Below are 24,026 nucleotides of genomic sequence, written 5' to 3' on the forward strand. Positions count from 1 at the left end.
TTACCTTGGATAAAGCATCCTTGTGGCATTGTCGTCTTGGACATGTCAACAAGAATCTCAAAGGCCAACTCCAAAAGTATGGAGTTTTGGAATCATTTGACCTAAAATCAGATGATAGTTGCGAGTCTTGTTTACTTGGAAAAATGAAAAAGTCACCTTTCACTAGTTCTTGTGAGAGGGGTGAAGGTTTGTTGGACCTCATACACACAGATGTGCGTGGACCCTTCAAAACCGCCACAAGGGATGCTAATCACTATTATGTGACTTTTACTGATGGTTATAGTATGTATGGATATATCTACTTAATAAAGCATAAGTCAGAAACCTTTGAAAAGTTCAAAGAGCTTAAGCAGGAAGTGGAGAATCAACTGGGCAGGAACATCAAGATGCTCTGATCCGATCGGGGAGGTATCTTAGTATTGAGTCCCTTGACTTATCTTAAGGAATGTGGCATTGTCTCACAATTAACACCTCCTAGGACACCACAGCTGAATGGTGTGGCTGAGAGGCGCAATCGAACCTTGTCGGACATGGTTCGTTCCATGATGAGTCGAGCTTCGTTACCAATCTCATTCTGGGGGTATGCCTTAGAGACTGCCGCCCATATCCTTAATCTAGTCCCTACCAAAAAGTTTGCCAAAAAACCTCACGAGACGTGGACTGGGAAAGTTCCAAATCAAGACCACATCAATATTTGGGGTTGCGAGGCTTTCGTGAGGCGCGAGTCTCACGACAAGCTCAAACCTCGAAGCGAGAGATGTATTTTCATCGGCTACCCACATAAATCCTTTGGTTACCTCTTCTACAGACTCAGTGAGAATATGGTCTTTGTGGCAAGGAGAGGAGTCTTTCGTGAGAGTGGGAGGCAAATTGACCTTGAAGACCTTCAAGATTCAAGCGGTGAAGGAACCTCAAACACTAGCGACCAACCTGGGGAGGAAACTATTGTTGAGCCGATAGATGAGTCCGTACCTCCGAGGTGTTCCACTAGAGTTAGGAGCACACCTAATTTTTATTAAGGTTATCACATCACTATTGAACGTGATACATTGATCAGTGACAGTACACTAATATATTTGGATGAACCTAATAATTACAGGGAAGCCATGGCAGGCCCCGAGTCTACTAAATGGAAGGAGGCTATGGACAGCGAGATTCAGTCCATGTATGACAATCAAGTTTGGAACTTGGTTGACAATATACCAGGTCGTAAGACGGTTGGGTGCAAATGGATCTTCAAGAAGAAGACCGGAATGGATGGGAAGGTGCACACATACAAAGCGCGACTCGTGGTGGAGGGCTTTACTCAAACTCCAAGAGTTGATTATGATGATACCTTCTCACCAGTAACGAAGATCAAGTCTATTAGAGTTCTGCTAGCCATAGCTGCATTTCATGATTATGAAATATGGAAAATGGATGTCAAAACCACTTTCCTTAATGGAAAGTTGGCTGAGGATGTTTACAAGAATCAGCCAGAGGGTTTTGTCGATGCAAAGTACCCTAATAGAGTGTGTAAGCTAGAGAAATCTATTTATGCATTGAAACAAGCATCTCGCAGATGGAATCTTTGCTTCGATGAGAAAGTCAAAGAGTTTGGCTTTTCGAGGAGCGAGGATGAGTCCTGTGTATATGTTAGGGCTAGTGGAGTATAGTTAGTTTTTTGGTACTGTATGTGGATGACATACTACTCATAGGAAATGACATCCCAACTTTGCAGGAGGTTAAGTCCTGGCTTGGGAAGTGTTTCGTAATGAAGGACCTTGGAGAAGTTGCCTATCTCCTAGGGATAAGAATACTGAGAGACAGGAGTAAAAGACTAATTAGACTTAGTCAGAGTACCTACTTGGATAAGGTGTTGAAAAGGTTCAACATGGAGAATTCCAAAAAAGGAGACTTACCGCTCCAGCATAATGCCAGACTGAGTAAGACTCAAAGTCCGAGTATAGAGGCTGAGATAGCTGAAATGAGTCGATTACCATATGCTTCCGTTGTTGGGTCGATCATGTATGCTATGACTTGTACTCGTCCTGATGTGGCCTTTGCTTTGAGCATGGTCAGCAGATATCAGGGAAACCCTGGCATGGCTCACTAGACTGCGGTAAAGAATATTCTCAAGTACCTACGAAGGACTAAGGACTGGGTTCTTACCCTCGGTGGGAGTGATGACTTGAGAGTAGCAGTGTATAGTGATGCTAGCTTTCATACTGATAATGATAATTTCCGCTCTCAGTCAGGCTGGGTCTTTACCCTAAATGGAGGAGAAATTACTTGGAAAAGTTCCAAGCAAGAGACAGTAGCTGATTCTACTTGTGAATCAGAGTACATAGTAGCGAGTGAAGCGGAAAAGGAGGTGATATGGCCGAAGAACTTCATTGGAGACCTTGGAGTTGTACCAGCTATACAGGAGCCTATGTAGATTTTCTGTGACAGCAATAGTGCAGTTTCCTTAGCCAAGGAACCAAGAGATCATGGTAGATCCAGACACATTGACAGAAAATATCACTTCATAAGACACAAGATAGAAGAAGGACTCCTTGTGGCAAGGAGTGTATCACCAGAAGAGAACCCTGCAGATCCCCTCACCAAGGGACTAACTGGGGTTAGACATTTGCAGCATGCGAGAAGCATCAGGCTAATTAAATAAAAGTTTTCTGAAACTTGTAAAATGTAATTGACATTTGATGATTAAATAAAATTTGTTGTTTATTTATAAGTAAGGTATTACTATCTTATGTTGATCGTTTACTATTGTTTCAATTTTGCATGTTTTGACTTCTAGAATAATTATTTTATTCAAAACTCTTCACAGTCGGTCATAATTTGGAAGTAGGTATTGAATTAAGACTGTCATGAATTTGGTTTGTAAGATTTGTCTAAGGTGCATTAGACATTGCAATGGTTGCTACAAAATTCATGAGTGCTCATAAGGTCTGAGTATTGGATTAAACCCACACTCACTTGTATCACTTCATGGAACTTACCTCGAGTGATCGTGAGATGGTAATATCATATATATCTTCAAACCTAGAGATATGAGTCGTTGACTATAAGTTGGTTATCCATTGATTGTACGAAAATGCATCAGTAACTTGATGTCATAAAACGTGCTTTTGTGCATAATTCAACTTGTAGTTAGTAAAAGCATATGAGTCGAAGTTTATATGTTCCTTCTAGCAATAGAAGCGATATTTAGGCCCCTCGAAGATTTGGTTTTGACTTATGTGTCGGGCCCGGTTAGAACCTAATTGATATGTTCAATTTAGTTCTATGTCAAACAAATCAGAGATCGAGAAACAACTGATGGGCAATAAGTATGACATTGTTCCATGCATTTTTCCGGCTGATATCTTGAGAACAGAGGATTATATGATCACTTATCTAAAATGGCGCTTCATAGTTCAACAAAGTTTTAAAAGAGATACGATTGTTGGTTGGTTCCTGAAGTTGTACTTACAACTATAGTTATCAGACTTATCCAAATGGGAGACTGTTGGATAAGGTGTCAAAGTTCGTAACTATATTTGGTGTAACTTGACCCGACCCGGCATGGTCCATTTGGGTTGCACTTCACCTAACAATTTGTATGGATATACTTTTGAGAATAAGATGTTTATGATCCATTAATATAGTATAAGTTATAATATATTAATTATATTATTTAATTAGTGTTGATTAAGGATTAATTTTGGATTTAATCTAATGATCAAAAGAGGCTAATTAACTATGGACTCTTACATATATATATATATATATATATATATATATATATATATATATATATGTGTGTGTGTGTGTGTGTGTGTGGATTGGGCTAAGATTTATTTAGGATGGGCTAAGAGTATATGGAAGTCCATGGAGCTTTTAACCCATGGATCCTAGGTAAATGAAGAGTCATGGGTATTAGGGTTTAACCCTAATCCTCCATAGTATATAAAGAGGTCCTTGGTTCTAGAATTGGCACTAGTGTGTGTGAGAAACAAGGGTGGGCCGATTATAGCAAGCATCATATTCTCTCAAGTATTTCCAAGCTGTTTTGGGTGATTTGCGACACCACTTGAGGCATCCACACTATTGGTGCTAGGCTCTAAAACTCCAAGCAATCAACCACAAGAGAAAGGTATGTTATTGTGCTTAAACTTTTATATTACAAGTACCCCATAACATGTTAGTTAGGTTGCAAAACTTGGAAATCAAATTTGCATGTATTTTAGAGAAACATAGATCCAAGGTTTCTAGGGTTGTATGTACACCATAGTTGTGTTAGTATGCTCAAAACCCAACAAAATGACCAAAGGATGATGAAATACCCCTCAAACCCTAAAACTTAGGGTTTCTTTCGGACATGAGTACGCCCAACGTACATATGTGTACGTCCAGCATACTAGGGCAAACCATAGTATGCTTAGCGACTAGGGCACACCCTAGTATGCTTAGCGTACTCACATGTACGCTTAGCGTACCACTCCTTCTCCCAAAATTACGATCTAGTCACTAGGGCTTCTTGCGACTACTTCCTTCCAACACAAGGACCAAAATGACATACTTTAAAACCAAGAGATGAATTTGAAAATACCTAAAAATGGGAGTGTTACATAGCCCCTGCAAATTAAAACAAATATGAAATCCACATCCTGTATCAAGGACCCAAGAGCGATTAAGTTGTGAGTTATTGACTTGAATAGTGTATATACGTGCCGACGATGGCTTGACTTTTCCATCCTTGATGTCTTACAAGTATTTAGGGTAGCTTCTTTTCCAATGGACCTTTTCATTATATTAGTAACAAGTGGCCTCTTTGGGGTCACTAACAGCAGGAATGTCTGAACTGGCCTTTGCCTTCGACCCACTGGTAGATTATCCAACTTGGATCTTGCCCTTCTAGTTTAATTTAGGATCAACCTTCCTCCTCTGTGCCATGTTTTTCCCATTGGAAAGGATGGGAGCATTTTTAGCAAAAAGGACTTGATTCTTCTTCATCCTTGATTCAACTTAGGGATGAGCGTGGGACGGAACCGGTACCGACCCGTACCGTTCTCGATTTCCTGAAAACCGAATTCGATCAAAAGTTAATCCCGAGTATCGAACCGAATTAAAATCACCGGTACTGGTACTGGGAATGGTACCGGTTTTCGGTACTAGTACCAGTATCGGCGGTACCGAATCCTGAATTTTATGTATTTGGAGTACCAAGTACCATCCCATATTTTTAAAATCGATACGGTTTGGTACCGGTACGGGATCGGGATTTGGGAAAAACTGTTCATCCCTAATTCAACTATCTGCAACAAGTTATGGAGTTGGGCCAATGTGGTCTCTATGTTGTTCAAATGATAAACCAAGATGAATTGATCATAACAAAGTGGTAAGGAGTTAAGGAGCATGTCAATAGCCAACTCCTCATCAAAAGTCACATTGAGCCTTTCAAGACGCCTCACGTATCTCTACATTCTCTGCACATGATTATAGACATACTCTCCCTCCTTCAACTTGCAGGCCATGAATGCTTTGATGACCTCATACTTTTCTTGATGTGCTCTCTTGTGGAACTTTTTCGCAAGATCCAAGCCCATATTGTATGGATAATATTCGTCATAGAACTTTTTCAACTCAGGTACAATGGTTGCAACCATGATGCAAGCGACTTTTTTTGCGTCATCATATTGTTTCTTGTAGGTGGAAAGCTCTTCTGGAGTAGCAGTTGACTCATCGACTTCGATTAGAGGTTTTTCGAGGACATGTTCTTTGCCCTCGTACCGAAGAGACATTTTGAGATTTTGCATCCAATCCATGTAGTTTGGACTAGCTAATTTCTTTTTAGAGAGAATCGAGAGTAGAGAAAAGTTGTTGTTGGAAGATTGAGCAGCAATAGCATATCCTGGAGTAGACATATATATAAGAGATATAGTTTTAGTTAGTTGATATAAATCCTTAATATTTTAACGCATAATAAATATTCAAGGCTAGGATCCAATATAACAATTCTCAACTAAGAAGAGGGATGTCGTAATCTTATTGCGAATTTATAAAGACATGTAAAATAATTCACCAATTTCAATCTATGAAATTCTTAGATCTTTTGAGATTCATTGAATCTTATCAATGGCATGTTGAATCTTAGATTATGCTCTTCTATTTGTGATTATGATGCCAAGGGTCACAAACAAGATGTGAATAACCATGTAAACATGCTTGACAACCTCAATGTCATTTATCATCTCTAATAAATGTTTCAGTTAACCACACACACTCCATTAACAATGATAATTTTCAAGATGCTCATTGTTTCTCTTTAAAGTCCATATTAGTGTGTTGGGTAACCACACACGCTCCACTATTGACATATTAAAGTATGATATGCGTTTTCATGGATTAGCATACTTTTCACATCTTCCTAAAGTAACTAGAGTGAGATTTTTAAGGAAGGATCTAGTACTTTTATACCATTATAACTTTAATGAGATTATGTCCTATAATATATGTTCATCTAACGACCCTACACCACACAGGAGAGCCGTGGGTGAGAGTGGACACTCATTCAATGACCATTTTATAGGTCACTTCCTTATACCATTTTTATAACATGGTTTCGTGAATGAGGCATACTAACGATTTGACTGAATTGTCTTATACATATAATATATTAAAATTTTAATATATATATATATATACAAGGTGTATTTTAAAACGTTTCAAAATACAAGGTTTAAGTATTAATTATTTAAATTAAATGTTTTGATTAATTAATATTAGACAAATTATAATTTATCTTTATCTTTTAATTAAACCATTAATTAAATCATTTAAGGATTGAATAACTATTTAAATTAAACAATTAATAAAATAATTCAAATTTAATCTTAATCCAAACCCTCCTAATTTTCAAAAATAGGGTTAGGGAGGCTAGGGTTTCAAGAAACCCTAGCAAAGTTGAAAATCATGGCTATTAGGGTTTAATTTCTATAAACCCTAATTTTGATCTACTCAATATTATGCACAATCAAATAGAAAACTATGGCTTTGATACCACTGATAGGTTTTATAAGTTTTAATTAACAATTATGGTGGAAAAACTTAACCTTTAAGTTCACATGCAACTTATTTGGATCTAATTTTCTATATTGATAACAATAATCTATGAACATCAAGAACCTTAGGGAAACCTTATTATAATCGAAATTTACAAAGGGATAACGGTTTATGTACCTTTTGATTATTATTGTAAATAATCAACAAAATCCTTCTTGTAAGAGCTTTTAGAAAGCAAGCACCAGAAATCTAATGCCTCTGATGGTTTGTACCCAAACCCTAGCAATTAGAGCACATGAGGAGAAAGGAGAGGGGAAAATATTTTTGACAATTCCTTCTTAGAATAAGAGTGGCCAAAAATTATATGCTAAAGGCCGTATCTATAGCTGATAGGAAAATCATAGATAACCCCAATTTGAAATAACATAATATTATTTCAAATCTTGATTTTATTTAGTTTCCTTATTATACATATTATCTATATGAAATAATCTAGAAACCCTAAGGAGGATCTGAATTTCGTCCAACCCTAGGAACCTCTAGAACGAATTTCGGCCAACCCTAGGAACCTCTAGAATTGCTCTCTTGTTCAACTAGTGAACAATTACAACTTAGGTCTTTGCACTTTTAATTAATCCAATTAACCTCAAAATTAATTCTAATTAATTTCCGATTAATTATTAATTAAATAATACTATTTCTAATTAATATATTAATCTCAATATACATTAAAAAATTATTTCTTGTTATTTATTAATCATATAATAAACAAACAAATTAGAACTCTCTCTAAAAGTCATTCTAGTCGATTACTAGATTTGAGGGCAACCCAAAAAGACTTTACTTTTCATTAAAGTATATACCAAATTTAGTTATTGGCTTAAACACCTAATCCAACAGACTCTTGGTCTGATTTAATGGTTATATGGAAATATGGAAATATTTCCATAATGGGAGATGGTTTTATGGAAATGTTTCCATAATAAGAATTGGTTATAAAATCTACATGTGAGTTGGAAGCTTTAATGAAAGAGAAGTGTTCATGTAAATTTGGAATTCCACTACATCTTGGAAAGTGATAAGAATTTGGAATTGTGAAATGAGCATCATTGGAGTAATGTCCACTCGATTTTTTCACAAAGGAAGGACCATCGAGAAGCATAGTATGTATGTTCATAACATGAAATGAATGATGTTATCTAATTCAAGTGGTTAGTTGATTACTCAAAACATTATACAATGAATAAATTTGTAATTGTTATGGTGATTAAATAATAGGGATTTATTTATATTCAATGGGTATGATACTATAGTTAATTAATTTATTATTGTGTTTCACTTTGCATGTTTTACTTCCATGGGTAATTTAAATATTATTCAATATTTCCACAGCCTTTCATACTTTTGGAAGCAAGTAGTGAATCAAGACTATTATGAATTGATTGTAGATTGTCCATAGTGATTGGGCATTGCATGAGATTGCTACAATATCCATCACTACCATATAGGGATTTAAAATGTTGGATCAACTCACGCTTAGAGATTACTTCATGGATTCAATCACGAGTAATTCTAAGGCGATAATATCTTATATTCTTCAAACGAAGATACATAAGTTGTAATTTACAAGTCAGTTGTACGTTGGTATTGCAAAAATGCATCAGTAACATGATGTTATAAAAAATGGTGTCATGTATGATTTAGCGAGTAACGGTTACAGTTATGTACTCAAAGTTTATTCATTCCTTTTGCATTAACTGGAAAAGCGATATATGTGGGCCCCTCGATGATTTGAGTTGATCTGTGAAAAACTAGGCACCTGGTCTCGAATAAATTGATGTGTTTGATTTGGTAGTCCGAATTTGATCACAAATCGAGAAACATAATAAATGAACATGAGGTTGATCATTTAATCTATGAATATATTCATATGATATCTTGTAGAACAAAGGAATATCTTATCAGTTATCTTAGGTCCAACGTTTGATTTTAATCAGAGTTCAGTAGTGGCTTTGGAAAACACACTTTGATGTTCGGTTCAAGATTATACTTGCAATTTGTAACGCCCGTGTTTCGAGGCTAAGCATTAGTATGATGATGTAATAGTCAAGGTCAACCGTTGTGTTTCATTTTGAAGTAATAAAAATGAATTATTTAAGTATTATATGAATTATGTGGATTTATGTGCTTTATACTTGTTTATAATGATATAATAAATTAGGAATGAAAATAATCGTAAAAAAATAAAATGTTAGATAAACCCGATATCTATGAAGAAAGTTGTAGTGGTCGTGACAAGAATTTCGTAGATATAAAGAACGCTGAAGTCCGAGTTATTAAGAAGAAGTTATGACCTGTCGAAGTTTCGCGACAAAACCAGCACAACGTTGTGTGACATAAAAATGAGTTTACGATAAAGAGCTTTTTAGCCTTAGCAACCTAAAAGAAATTTGTGGTATACGTCAAACCGAGAGCGTGCATAAAAAGAACGTCCAAATCTGACTTCGTATGAGGAAGTTATGAATTTTCTAAGATTTGACATAGCAATGTACAGCCCGGAGTTCGAATTTTAGATCTGGCGATTTTTAGCCCACACAAACTTAATGAGAATTTAAGATCTCATTAATAAGAGTTCAAAAATAAAAAGACAGTAAAAAACGGAGTCCGTATGTAGAAGTTATGAATTGTATACGGTCGTTAAACAGTGTAATCTTCTCATACTATTAAATTTAAAACCGGTCGAGAATTAGCCGATAGAGTCAAAAGGAGAGTTGTAGATCTTGTCAATACCTACGCGTAGATATAAAGAACGTTGAAAATGGAGCTTGTATGCGAAAGTTATGGGGTTTAGAAGTCGGAAGGGTACTCAAACAAAGTGGGTGACATGGCGCAATCTGAGCCATTGCTTTCTCTCCACCAGATGACAAAATGTGGCACCAACTCGACGAGTTGGACCAGAAACTCAACGAGTTGGGGGCTAGAAACTTGACAAGTTGGGCCAGATACTCGATGAGTTCACCCCTTTTTCAGCCTATAAATACCATCCGAGAGTTCCTTCATTTTTCATACCAAAATCCACTTCTTCTTTTCTCTACTCACTCTCTAAACCTCCCAAAACACCCCCAAAAGCCTAGGAAACTTCCCTAACACTTGAAGAAAGTCCCGGAGCTCTAGAATGCTCCGAGAAAAAGAGTTTTTCGGTTCGGAAACTCTGCCCCCACAGAGTCCGGTTATCAAGCAAACCTTCCGGTTTCGTCGAAGTGAAGCGACGTCCAAGTTGGAATCACCGCCTTATCAAGTGAGTGCGTAGTTACTTTCATCTTATACATAGATATGAAGTATTTTATATAAATTACGTGTTATATGTGCATATTATATGTTTACTTGAGATCTGTGCTGGATGAAACATTTAAACTTTGTTTTTCAGATCTAAACTGTATATGTATTTCCTTTTTAGATCTAAACCTTTTCTTCAGATCTGAACTGTATATGAATTTTCTTTTTAGATCTAAATTTTTTCTTCAGATCTAAACTGTATATGTATTTTAGATCTACAAATATTTTAGGTAAAACATGGGTAGATGAAATGATTGGTGTGTGATGAAAAATGAGTTAGAGGATGAGATGAAAAAGTGATATAGATCATAAGATGAGGGTGAGAGGTGAAAAACAAGAGAAACCTTTACCCAAGCGTTGGCCTCGTCGTCTAGTAGAGTATGGATGACAACCACAAACTATTCTAGACAGTTCGGTAAAACACTAGCAGGCTCGCAATCTGTAGGTGTTGTGAACGATATGTTCACCCGGTGTACTCTAAAAACCCATTGACATGTATTGTGGGTGGACTCCCGAAAATAATACTGTCGATAAATGAGATAAACCAGGGCAGCTATGGACTTAGCGCCCGTTGGATGAACCCTGACAACTATGGATTTAGTGCCTATTATATATACAATGACAACGATGGACTTCGTGCCTATTCTTTAGGACAATCCTTAGGAATGAATGAATAAAGAGTAGTTGATTCTTAGGATAGATCCTTAAGAGTAAAGAAGATAACGGGGATGACTAATTAGGTTGATTATTTTATGTTCAAACATAATAACTATACTATTGTCGGTTGAAAACCCTATGTACTCACCAGGTTTCCCAACCTGACACACTCAATTTAATTGTATCACAGGCGTCGATATAAAACTACACTACACCAAGAGATTTAAGAGATATAGATCACTAGTGTAAATGAATATAAGTTTTGTTTATGCTTATGTTTCTGTATTGACGATGACACCCCAAAGTTTTTAAATGAATAAAATACATTTCTTCGAAAATGCTTTGATAACATATTTATCGTGTTTTTCTCGGAACAAATTCTGCAACACTTTTCTATGTTATCGTGTTTTTCTCGGAACAAATTCTGCAACACTTTTCTTTAAAAGTTACCCTGATTTAAAAATAAAGCGTAAACAAATCGGTCTTTTCTGGGCGTGAAAATGGGAATGTCACGCAATTGTAGTTTTTGACTTATACAAGTGGGAGACTATTGGATTAAGGTGTCTAAGCTCATAACTAAATTGATATATATTTGTAATTGGAAGCAAAGTCCTTTTTGTGTTGCCCTCATAACTAGAACTTGATTAAAATCACATTTATAGAGAGATGATGATTTATTAGATTATTATATGATTAATAAAGTAATTGGAAATTATGAGGAAATGATTGTTAATATATTATATAATTAATATATTGATTGGAAATTGATCATTGATTTATTAATTTATTTTGTGTGATTAATAAATTAATATGAGAACAGTTCTTAAAATAATTGATTTGTTAATTTATATGATTGATAAATTAATATGACATCAATTAGAATCGATTAATTATTAATCATAGTTAATCCGGAATTAATTTGGGATTAACTAGAATTAATTAAAGGTGAAATGAGTGAATTGTAATTGTTCAATAGTTGAACCAAAAAGACAATTCTAGAACCATCTAAGGGTGGATGGTTTTGGGAGCTCTTTTAGGGTTTCCAGAAGCCTCATGAATGCTGATAAGGAAAGGAATTGAATTGGAGCTAGGTCCATTATTTATTTAATTAAAATCTAGTTTCTCCTGCAAATTTTCCAAGCTCTTCAAAGGAAAGATTGAACTGATTTGTTTCCTACAACAAATCAAAGGTATGTAAACCCTTAACCTTGATTTCTTAATTTTGAAATTGCTAGGGTTTATATTAGTTTTGCTATTCAAAATATGTTGCCTTCAAAGTGAAAGACATAGATCCTTTTAGGTTGAATGTGTCCGTTCTTAATCGTTAAGTGATTTTCCCCATTGAGAATTATGTTGTAACCTAATAAATCATCACAATCTGCTCGAAATCCAATGTCTAAGAGAGATCCAAGCTCAAAAATGTTTTGAAGAAGTTTTGTTGTTGAAATGTGCATGTATGAACATTTGAATGTGCATACATGAACATTTATATTTTAGTGATTTTTTTACGTTTTCAAGTTGTGGTTTTTTTTAAACGCTGACATTAGAATCCCACTATTGTGTTGGTTTCAATTTTTTTTTGAAGAAAATACAAAATTTGCATATATGTACATTCCAAAGAAGATCATGTCGCAACGACATATTTCATCGTTAAAATATTTTTTTCACACATCAAACAATTATAATCTATGTTTTATTTTCATGTACTCCATATAACAAAATCAAAATGATAAGAGAATGAAATCTTTTTTTACACATCAAACAACTACAATATACTTCTTTATTTTCAAGTATTGTATACAACAACCAAACAAAAAGAGAAGAGAAAAAATACGAGTAACAAAAAAGAGAAGATCATGTTCTTATATATGCAAAACATTATATTTAATCATTCAATTAAGTTGAGCAAGTTAAAAGAGTTATGAAGTTACAACGTATTGTTAAAGACATAAGTAGAAGTCCTTGAAAAGTTTGGTTGACTCAATTCAATATAATTGAAGATAAAAGAAACACTTGAACCATACTGATTTATATAGCCTCTTTTATAAGAGGAGTTATATATATATGGTCCAGTTCCTGTTAGGACTCATTTTAAAGTGAGGACTCGTGATGACATCTTAAAAAAATTGAAAAAAATACAAATCATAAAACCAAGCATAGATCTATGTCCCAGAGAAAAAAATTTGGAAAAAAAAATTGCATCATTAAAATTGATCCATGATTCAATTTTAATTTTTATATTGCATCATTATGATCCATAATTCAATTTTAATAATCCATTTTTTTCGGACATAGATCTATGCTTGATTTTATGATTTGTATTTTTTTAAGATTTATTTTTCCAATTTTTTTTAAAGTGTCCTTATGAGTCTTCACTATCTCTCTCTCTCTCTCTCTCTCTATATATATATATATATATATATATATATATATATATATATATATATATATATATATATATATAGAGAGAGAGAGAGAGAGAGGAAATTACAGTTTTGGACTTATAGTTGGTGCTTTTCTACATTATTTGTCCTTGTTTTGAAAAGTTAATACATGTGGTATGATTTCTTCAAAATGCATGATGAATAATCCTTTTCTCTAACACCATTAATATTTTCTGTTAAACCCAACATAAAGAGATTATTTTACCCTTGGACCAAAACTGTAATTTTCTCTAAAATTTTCAAAATAAAGGATATCTTCTCTCCCATAATATGGAGCATCCCCAAAACCCTTTCATACACGTACCTTATTCCCGACCGTCACCCCATTTACCTTTTACTTCGATGTCGCCTCTTCTAACATTGACATATAGAACCCACCTCTTTCGTAAACTTCGATATCAATGACTGGAATCCATCCCTCTCTGCTTTTCTTTCAAATCTGAGTCGATGATTGGAACCACCCCTCTCACTCTCGCCTGCAACTCGGTTGCCGGCCATTAGTACCTATATATATATATATATATATATATATATATATATATATATATATATATATATATATATATATATGTGTGTGTGTGTGTGTGTGTGTGTGTGGCTTCGACTAGACGATAAGCAGCTAAAGAAACACTCATGATAAATTTTGAAAAGGAGTTGATATTTTTTACAATAGAAATTGATTCATCTACATAAGATACGATATAATTAATGTTATCATACAAACCATTAAAGCATACATTTTTTATATGAAAGAATAAATTCTTTAAGTAGAAATATTCCTTCCCATTTTGAAAACAAAATAAATAATATATGTTTTTAAATGTTATATTGTACAAATTCTATACAATATAAATTGTCATGCACGAATAAAAATTATTATAAATAAATTACTTTCTTTTTTTAAAACTTGAATTAAACTAACTACAAGGACCAAAACTGTATATATATATATATATATATATATATATATATATATATATATATATATATATATATATATATATATATATATATATATATATATATATATATATATATATAATTTAGGATTATCATGGCAGGAGATAAGGAAGGGGCCACTTGCATAGCATCGCAGCCGTATCATGTTGAGAAATGGGTCCACGTGGCAAGAGGCCATAACTAATGATAGGGTGTTGCAGACCCCAAGGAGAAGCTACAGATCATATCGAATCGAAATTGAGATCTGGCCAAAGGGAGTGAGTGCAACATGACCAAGCAAAATGACATGTGTATTAATTTCCGTCCTCCAAATCAAAATGCTTCTTTCGTCCCAACAAAATGGAATTTTTATTTTCCTGTTTTTAATAGCAAATTGTATAACCTACTTTTTCTTATTATTTTCATTGTTTTTTCAAAGTTTATTTTATGGTTTTTTTATTTTATTAAACTCCATATCATATTTAAATATAATAATAAATACATATTAATTTCATTAATGAACTTTCCTTCTAATTAGTGAGCAACTATTTTCGCCCCTATTTGGCTGTTGACATCCCTAACACTAACTAATTAATGACCTTTTAAAATTCTTATTTTAGAGCATGACCAATTAATGACCATTTAGAATTCTTATTTTAGAAAGTGAAGTGTGATCACTTCCTAAGTTTCTTAAGACTATACGGTATGGGTACAAGAAACGATGTTATGGCTGACGTGGAGGGGCCTCAACGACATCATAACGAGATGAACACCGCCCCTTCTAGTTGTATCTCGTTGTGTTGTTTCTTGTTGTCTTGGTGACCGGATGCAACTAGAACATTGATTGACTACACAAGCTATCTCTCTCCTCTTAATGGTGTTATAACACCACCTCAACGAGTCCATACCTAGTGCTATAAGTTTTGAAGAGCGATGAAAGTGATAAAAAAAATGACGTGACACCTAGGTGAGAGATTAAAATGAGATATGAGGAGTGAGTATGTCCTTAGGTTTAAGGGATATAAAAATGCAAATCGACTAACTATACCTCGAACATCACAGACATAATGAGACTCTTAAAAGACAAAAATCATATGTTTTACAAAAAAAAAAAAAAAAAAAAAAAAAATTGCTAGCTATAATTTAGATGTTAGAAGTTTTTATTTGCAAAACTGAAGTTGTAAGTTTTATTTTTCTAAGACTATTCGGCTATGTTTTAAAATAAATGTAAAATTACAATAAAACATATGAATAATAGATACCTGATTTTTTTAAGAACAATCTAATATTTATGTTATGAGCTTTTTCTTTAAACATTACTATAAAAACTACTAATGTTTTAAAATAAGGTTATATTTGGAGTGTCACAACTAGCTGATAAGCTAAATAATTTTTAAGTTTTTTCTAGAGTTGTCATGTTTGACAAACAAAAAAAATAGTTTATATACTAGCTTTTTAAAAACCTATTTAGACTAGTTTGAAGGCGTTTTTATTTATTTATTTATTTTAATTTCAAATACACCTTCAATTAATCATACAAAATATATTCCTCTAAATACCCTTTTAGGCTTTTATATCATTTTAAATATTGTGGCTAAACACAACCTAAATTTTTAAGATCATATTTGAGACGGAGCTATTTTTTCTAATTTACTTTCTTTTAAAATCTAAAATATTAATCTTTCAAAAAATCTTAAAAACTAAAAACACCTCGTTGTCAAACGCACTCATAGTACAAAACATATAGGTTGCAATCCCAGTTTACAAAAGTACCCACAAAATGGCCATTTCTAAACAACCACTAATAAATTCAACAAGGTTCTCGACTCCTGTATTCAATGAATCAATGGTAAACCCCCCATCATGTGGTCCTTTCTTAGCATGCCACTTAAAACATTTTATGAGCTTTGGATATATATGGCATCTCATATCAATTATTTTTAGAAACTAGTTTTATAGTTAAAACATCAGTTTTTAGTTCATAGCTCGACTTGAAACTCTTAAAAACTCGACACAAACATACAAATAATACAATATATAGCTTGCAATTTCAGCCTACAAAAGTACATACAAAAATGGACATTTGAAAACAACCACCAATAAATTCAACATGGTCCTTTCTTAGATGGTAAACAGCACCATCATATGCCCCTTTCTTAGTATGCCATTTAAAACATCTTATGAGCTTTGGACATATATGGCAACGAATGTGAACTATTTTGTAGAAACTAGTAGTTAGACTTATAATTATTGATTATTATATTATTAGAGAAATGGGCGTCTCAAAAATATTGATACACTATATGTGTGTGAAGATGTGTAAGCCAAAAAAGTATACATGTAAAACAAAGAATTTTAAGTAACAAATGGATGCTTCAAAATGATGTAAAGGTGTACAATTTGGCAAGAGATGTGTTAAGACCTTAATTATTGATTTAATATGTAATGAAAGTTGACAAAAATGCAAAAATGGTCCCTGTGGTTTATCATTTTTTGTGGATATGGTCCAAACCTTTTGAAAATTGGATTTTTGGTCCTTATTCAGAGGTTTGTGTGTGGAACAGGTCCCTAGAGTTAACCACCGTTTGTTTTTGGCTGTTAAACCCCTCATGTACATTGCACACGAGGGCATAAATGTATTTTTACTCAAGAGGAGACAGATGAACAAAATTCATCGAGGGAAGCTCCAGCGGTGGCTGATATCACGTGGGGAGGGATGGGCGTCGATCTCCGGCGACCCTTGTGGGCTTAATCGTCGTCTGCTCGGGAATGAAAAAATGAACGGTTCGATCGGCGAGCACATCACGAGAGGGGAAGAAGCAGGGCAGATTGACGATGATTTTGGGGGTGTTTGATGCTATGGAGCCGACTAGGAGCATCGAGAAACTTAAGAGGGTCATCGCCCTCCTGATCGCTGACAAACCTCCACTTGCCTCAGGTGGAGGTTCTTCGACTGCAAATAAAGAGGAAAGAGGGAGGGAGAACGACGGTATTAGGGGTGTTTTGGGGCGATGTTTTTCAGCAGGACGAGGAGGGGTAGATCCTCGATGTTTCATCACAAAACCGCCACTACCGGTGGTGCTTAGCTGGACCAAAGAGAAAAAGAAGAATGGAAGTAGCGAGGGATCTCGTCGGTCTTGTGGTGTTCTGTGACAGCGAGGGAGGCCGAGGGTGGGCTAGGAGGGTTGTTACAAGTTTAATCTAGTTGTTTCTTCTCTTTCTTTTCCGGTCACAATAATGGAAGGAAGATGGTGGTGGAGTTGTGGGAGACGACCGGTGGTGTTGGGGTTGCTGTGTGGTCGTGAGGGAAATGTGGATTCCATGAAGTTCCTTCTTGTTTTGTTGCAGGTATACACGAGAACGAGAACCAATTTGTTCTTGGCTGGGAAATGAAGATGCAAACAGACACAAAGAATCAATCAATTTTTACTGTAAGGGTTCAATTGTAGTTGGTTGTTTGGATTGTGGATTTTATCATTGTTAATTTGTGGTTGAGTGTTGGGTTGAAGAAACTGTTAATGTAATCTTTTTAATTGTGATGTGCAGAATTATTTATGCCATTGTTTCCTCTTGAGTAAAAAGACATTTATGCCCTCGTGTATAATGCACATGTGGGGTTTAACATCCAAAAACAAACGGCGGTTAACTCCAGGGACCTGTTCCACACACAAACCTCTCAATAAGGACCAAAAATCCAATTTTCAAAAGGTTTGGACCATATCCACAAAAAATGACAAACCACAGGGACCATTTTTGCATTTTTGTCATGAAAGTATGTTGGAAGGATTTTGGGCAGCTTAGAAGCGCGCTTATGTGGGGTTTGTTATCAATTTGGCAAAAGTTGAAGGTACCATACTTTAGTAGGTATTTTATCAAAAAATAAAAATTTAAATTTTAAATCCTAAAATAAAAGAGAATAGAATGTTACTAGAATTGCATGGATTAATGTAATAAGTATGTTTAGGCACTTGTTGAGCTTAAATAATAACATATCGACTATTTTCACAATGTTATCAAAATACAATGCCACGGTAAATGATGTGATGTGAAGACATGATGGAAAGAAAATCTAATTGTCAAACGGTAAATTGTGCCATAGAGAACTTTAAATCTGACACGTCCTAAGACATATTATTAAGACATATTATGTGAAAGTAAATCATAGAGTATTATCACTATTTTAAGTATTCTAGGGATTTAATCATAGATCTTTTCTTCATGGTATTTAACACTTCAAAATAGGACCCTATTATAATTTATAGGGTAAGAAATTGTAATTGTGACTATGTAGAAATAATATAGTTCTCTTACTTAATTGGGAAGGTATCCTTATGGGATTATGTGTTTTTAAGAACCAAAAGTGGATTAACATATCTAGATTCTAGAAATAATATAGTTCTCTTAATTAGAAAGGTATCCTAATGGGATTTGATGTGTTTTTAAGGCCAATGAAATCTTCTTAAACGGATGGGTAAATTGTAGTTATCATATGAACAAATCAACAAATTTTATATCATATATTTATATGTAAAATTATCATATTAACATGAAAAAAACACACTAGCGATGTCCATGTTTAAATTTGAACATTATTTTATTTTTTTATTACTTTTTTTGTTATCGTGCTCTAATTTCTTTGATAAGGGGGTTTATATATATAAAAAAATATATATATTAAGTTCTTCAAATGACAATGCAAACGGTTACTAAGTCATAAATGACAATGCCCCTTTTGGCCATTGATGACTTATAGCATTGGACCAAAGTTTCCATATCCTTTGTCTACTTGGATGTATTAGTCGGCACAACGACTCTTTTAACAATTTGATGTTAGACAGTTCAAACTTCAACATGAGGAGCATTAATTACCAGTTTGACCCCATAATTTATTTTTAAGCTTTTTTTTTTAAATGACAATTCAAAAAATAACTTATAAATAAGCTTTTTAAAAAGTTATATCAACAAGCTTATTGATTTTTTCTTAAATTTCTCCAAATATATCCTTATTTAATTATAAAAAAACCTAATTTTTATATTGTTTATTATTTTATATTATATCAACTAGTTTGTATTATTTTTATCATAGCAGTAGATTTTCAACCCGTAATAATTTTAAAAAATAAATAAAACCTATCCAAATAATGCAAAATATTATTGAATCAAATAAATTAAAATGAAATTAGATAATGTGTTATGTCAAATAATTGTAAATTTTACAAGTGTACAATTTTGGAAGGGAGGCAGCAGTTGTGTTGCAATTTAAAGTGATTCTTCTCTTGGTTACCTCCATATCGTGCAAGCCTTTCGCCGTCTTCTACTATTAATCTATTACCCATTTCCCTTTTCTCCATATGCTTTTACCATTTTCGAGAAATTGACACCCAGTCCGAGCTGGAGATTAAACAACTGTTTCTTCAAGATCAATACTTCAACTAACGCCCATTTCTATTAGCAGCCTCCGTAAACTGGGAAACTTGAAGGCACGATCAAATCAGAAATGACTTACTGAATCAATTGATCCTAATTTGGAGTTTTTTTACTTGAATTTTGTTTTACAGAGGTGGGTTTCTTTATTCTTTAATTATGGTTTTGTTTGTCGATTTGGATAATCAGTTGCGGGTAGTTAATTGCTTTAATTAATTTAATAGTTCATCGTTGAAATTAGAATCTGGATAATCGTTTGTGGGTTTGTTTACTTATGTTTGACTGATGATTAGAGTATGTGTGTGTTTGTACTTTTGCAATTAGAATAAGCTTAATCAGATTGAGTTTCAGGTTTGCTTTATCTTTTAGGGCACCATTAAAGAATAAGTTTGACTAATAGTATTAATTAAGAGTACATTAATTGCGGCTACAATACCATTTTGTCAGATTAAGACTTTACTCTTGAAAAAGGAAAATATATAGAATTGTCAATACAGACATGTCCATATTAGATAAAATAAATTATATATATATGTCAGTAAAAATATACATAAAAAAATAAAATTCCCCTATCTGATGTCATGATAATTGCAGGTGTTTGTTTCATCAAGTGGGTTGAAGCTCTTATTACAGGTTTTGAAGTCTGTGAATGAATTTTGAGAGAATCATTGTGGTGGTATTTCGATCCAAACATGCCACTTTCAGAGTTCTATAGATCTGATAATGAAACGAATGAATCTCCTCAACAAAAACCAACCGATATTTCATATATGTAAGTTTTTACCTTAATTCGAGTTTCCTTTTCATGATATTAACATTAATCGATCTTCATGGGTTATGATAATTGCAGCCCGAATGACGAATTTGTTGAATTGGTATGGGAAAAAGGTCAGATTATGATGCAGGGTCAAACTAGTAAAGCTAGAAAGACACCAGTTTCAAGTAATTTTCTTTTTCATACACCAAAAGTTCAAGAAAAAGAGGGTCTTTTAGATGTACCTATGTCAGAAATGGGATTACATCCAGACGATGATATGGTACCTTGGTTGAATTATCCCCTCGATGATTATTGTTCTGATCTGTTACCCGAGATATCTGGTGTCACAGGAAATGACCATAATACCCTCAATGTACTTGACAAAAGAAGTAGTTATAACCATAGTAATAAAGATTCCCATCTACATAACGTTTCAAGAAGCAGCCATATTCTGGATCCATCTATTAGATCAGTAGTTACAGATATAGGTAGCAGTAATTGTAGAAATAAACCCCAAAATCTTGAAAAAATGGTGCAAAAACAAGATTCACTACTTCCATATTCGTCATCTACCTTGTTGAATTTTTCTCATTTTTCAAGACCAGCTGCAATGGCTAAAGCTAACCTTCTGAATCACGGACCACAAAAGGAAAACGGGTTTCCGGGTCGACCCGGTTTGGATTCTGGCAAAGTGGGTTTGAAACCAATTGAAGAGCCACGTTGTGTTGAAAAGTCTTCTAATATGGTTGTTGATGCAAATGTGGGTAAAGCAGGGGTAGAAACGGAAAAGAGTAATGAGCCTGTTGGTGCTTCTTCTTCTGTTTGCTCCGGGAATAGTGCTGAGAGAGCTTCTAATGATTTGACAAAAAACTGTAAGAGAAAGTCTCATGATACCGAAGATTTTGAGTGCCAAAGTCAAGTATGTCAAATTAATTAATTTAAAAAAAAATATGTTTTGTAATTGTTTGATTGTCTGATTGTATTAAGTGTTTTGATTAGGACGCTGAAGAAGAGTCTTTGGGCACTAAAACAGCTGCTACTTCTAGAGGAGGTTCGGGTTCCAAGAGAAGCCGAGCTGCTGAAGTTCATAATTTATCAGAAAGGGTGAGCAAAATATCTTTCGATGTTGAGGGCATTTACGTCTTTTTGCAAAAAAAATGTGATTTTCCTCATTTTGTAGTCCTAGTACAATGCATACGTGACATGACATCAAGTATTAGTGATTTTTTTTTTCTTGATAAATTTCATGTTAAAATGCACGTAATTTCTCGTTTATGATATTGAAACAGAGGCGAAGGGATAGGATAAATGAAAAGATGCGTGCACTACAAGAACTCATACCAAATTGCAACAAGGTGCATCATTTAATTTTAATCTACTCTTCTTATGAATCCCTTTTTGTTTATATGCGTTACAATTTGAATTTTTATGGAATCTTTATTGGTCAACCACTATATTTTTTACTTAATGCAAAAAAACGACTTAATAGAGAAATTCAGAGAAATTAGGCTTTCCCCATTGAGCCTAATTATTTTTTACAAACTCACCCTCATTTACATTTTCCTTCCATTTGCACACACAAAGATTTACGTTGGTAGTATTTCCAAATTGACATGTCTGATTTTTGAATTAAAAGGTGGATAAAGCATCAATGCTTGATGAGGCAATTGAGTATTTAAAGACACTTCAAATTCAAGTACAGGTAAAATGTTTCTACCTTTCATTTATTTTTTTAATTTTCTTTTTGAATTATTTTAAATGTTACGGTATTTATATTTATACTCTCGGGATTCATATTCCACAACCATCACAGATTATGTCGATGGGAACCGGATTATGCATGCCGCCAATGATGTTCCCAACCGGAATGCAACATATGCATCCTCATTTCTCCCCCATGGGAATCGGAATGGGAATGAGTTACGGGATGGGAATGGGAATGGGGATGGGAATGGGAATGGAGATGAATGGTGGACCTCAAGGACACCCACATATGTTTCCATTCCCGCCAACTACACAAGGGTCACGACACCCTATTCCTGGACTCGATGCCGGTCAAGGGATTCCGATTCCGAGATCTAGCTTTCCGGTTTATGGGCATCCGGGACAAGGGATGCCGATGGTATTCCCTCAATCACCAATGCCGGGGTTTCCTATGAATCCAGCTGTTCGACAGATGGGATCACAAATGGAATCTCCAGTTGTGGCTCCAACCTCAAAAGACCCTATGACACAACTATCTAATCAGGTAATGCACATTTGTTTTACTTAATCTTTGGGTTAAATATTTTACTAACAGACAAACATTTTCCATCGAATTAATCAAATTTTATATGTGATTCCAGTCGCATGTTGCAAACAAGAGTCTTAATCAGTCGACTTTGGTTGACCAAAAAGATGAAGTTCTTGATATCGGATGTAGTACAGCTGGTAAGTTAGTCTCGTTTGAAATTTTGTTATAAAATTAGTTTCAATTTTAGAAAATGATTTAATTGAGTTTGTTATAATGTAGGTGTTGATTGAAGGAACAATAACAATCCATATAGGATCTAAAGTTGTGTTGACTATTTTGGAAGAGACTTGAGTGTTGGGATGAGACGTGTCTTTTTGGGTCGATTTTGATTGGCGGGTCAACCCATGATAGTGATTATTTGGTTCAAGTACAGTTGAATTGTATCCATTATAAGATATCAAGTGTTAACGACAAACTTCAAATTTAATGAAACAATAATTGTAATTCTTGTGTTTGGCTTGGAAATTACGACGGAAGTGAGACAACTTCATTGTTATCGAAAAGGATGTGTGATGATGATGTCAATTCTATTATTTGTCCCAATTTACATTTCAAATCTTTTTACAGACATACAAACCAAATAGAAATATACAAGGTAATACCATTCCGATTCTGGTCAACCAACCTCGTGTTACATGATATTCTGCAAACCAAATGTTTCCTTAGTCTTAGAGTTGGATCTACAATGAAGTCATGTCAAAGAAAGCTAAGGCATCTAGAAATAATGAGATGAAAAAGAAAAAAAAAAAAAAAAACTTCAATTTTTTTAATCCGGACGAAACCGATAAGATAATGTTAGTGATCTCCTTCGTTTCATGGTCATTTGTTATTCATCGATCATCATAATTTTAAAATAAAAGAGTAAAATGATTATTTAGTGACATTCATACTGTTCATTCAATTCAATAAGATCAAACAACCTTTTTTATGCATAATACAACACTTAATGGAAACAATAGACTTTATATATATATATATATATATATATATATATATATATATATATATATATATATATATATATATATATATATATATATATATATATATATATATATACTAGTTTATAACCCGTGGGAACCACGGTTAGAAAATTAATTAAACTTTGTAAGTAAAAACTCAAAACTATTAATTAACAATTTTAAAT

At 33.9% G+C, this 24,026-nt stretch overlaps 1 protein-coding gene across 1 annotated transcript; it reads left to right on the forward strand.

Annotated features, from left to right (window-relative positions):
• The first annotated feature begins 19,645 nt into the window (after positions 1 to 19,645).
• LOC111890722 (transcription factor PIF3) lies at positions 19,646 to 23,327 on the forward strand. The gene is made up of 9 exons (XM_023886804.3): positions 19,646 to 19,965; positions 20,424 to 20,601; positions 20,680 to 21,505; positions 21,586 to 21,690; positions 21,876 to 21,941; positions 22,223 to 22,288; positions 22,400 to 22,834; positions 22,932 to 23,016; positions 23,099 to 23,327. The coding sequence occupies exons 2-9, from the start codon at positions 20,522 to 20,524 to the stop codon at positions 23,107 to 23,109; spliced, it is 1,674 nt and encodes a 557-aa protein (XP_023742572.1). The 5' UTR covers positions 19,646 to 19,965; positions 20,424 to 20,521; the 3' UTR covers positions 23,110 to 23,327.
• The last annotated feature ends 699 nt before the right edge of the window (positions 23,328 to 24,026 follow it).

Source organism: Lactuca sativa, chromosome 5, assembly GCF_002870075.4.
Source record: "Lactuca sativa cultivar Salinas chromosome 5, Lsat_Salinas_v11, whole genome shotgun sequence".
Lineage (NCBI taxonomy): Eukaryota > Viridiplantae > Streptophyta > Magnoliopsida > Asterales > Asteraceae > Lactuca > Lactuca sativa.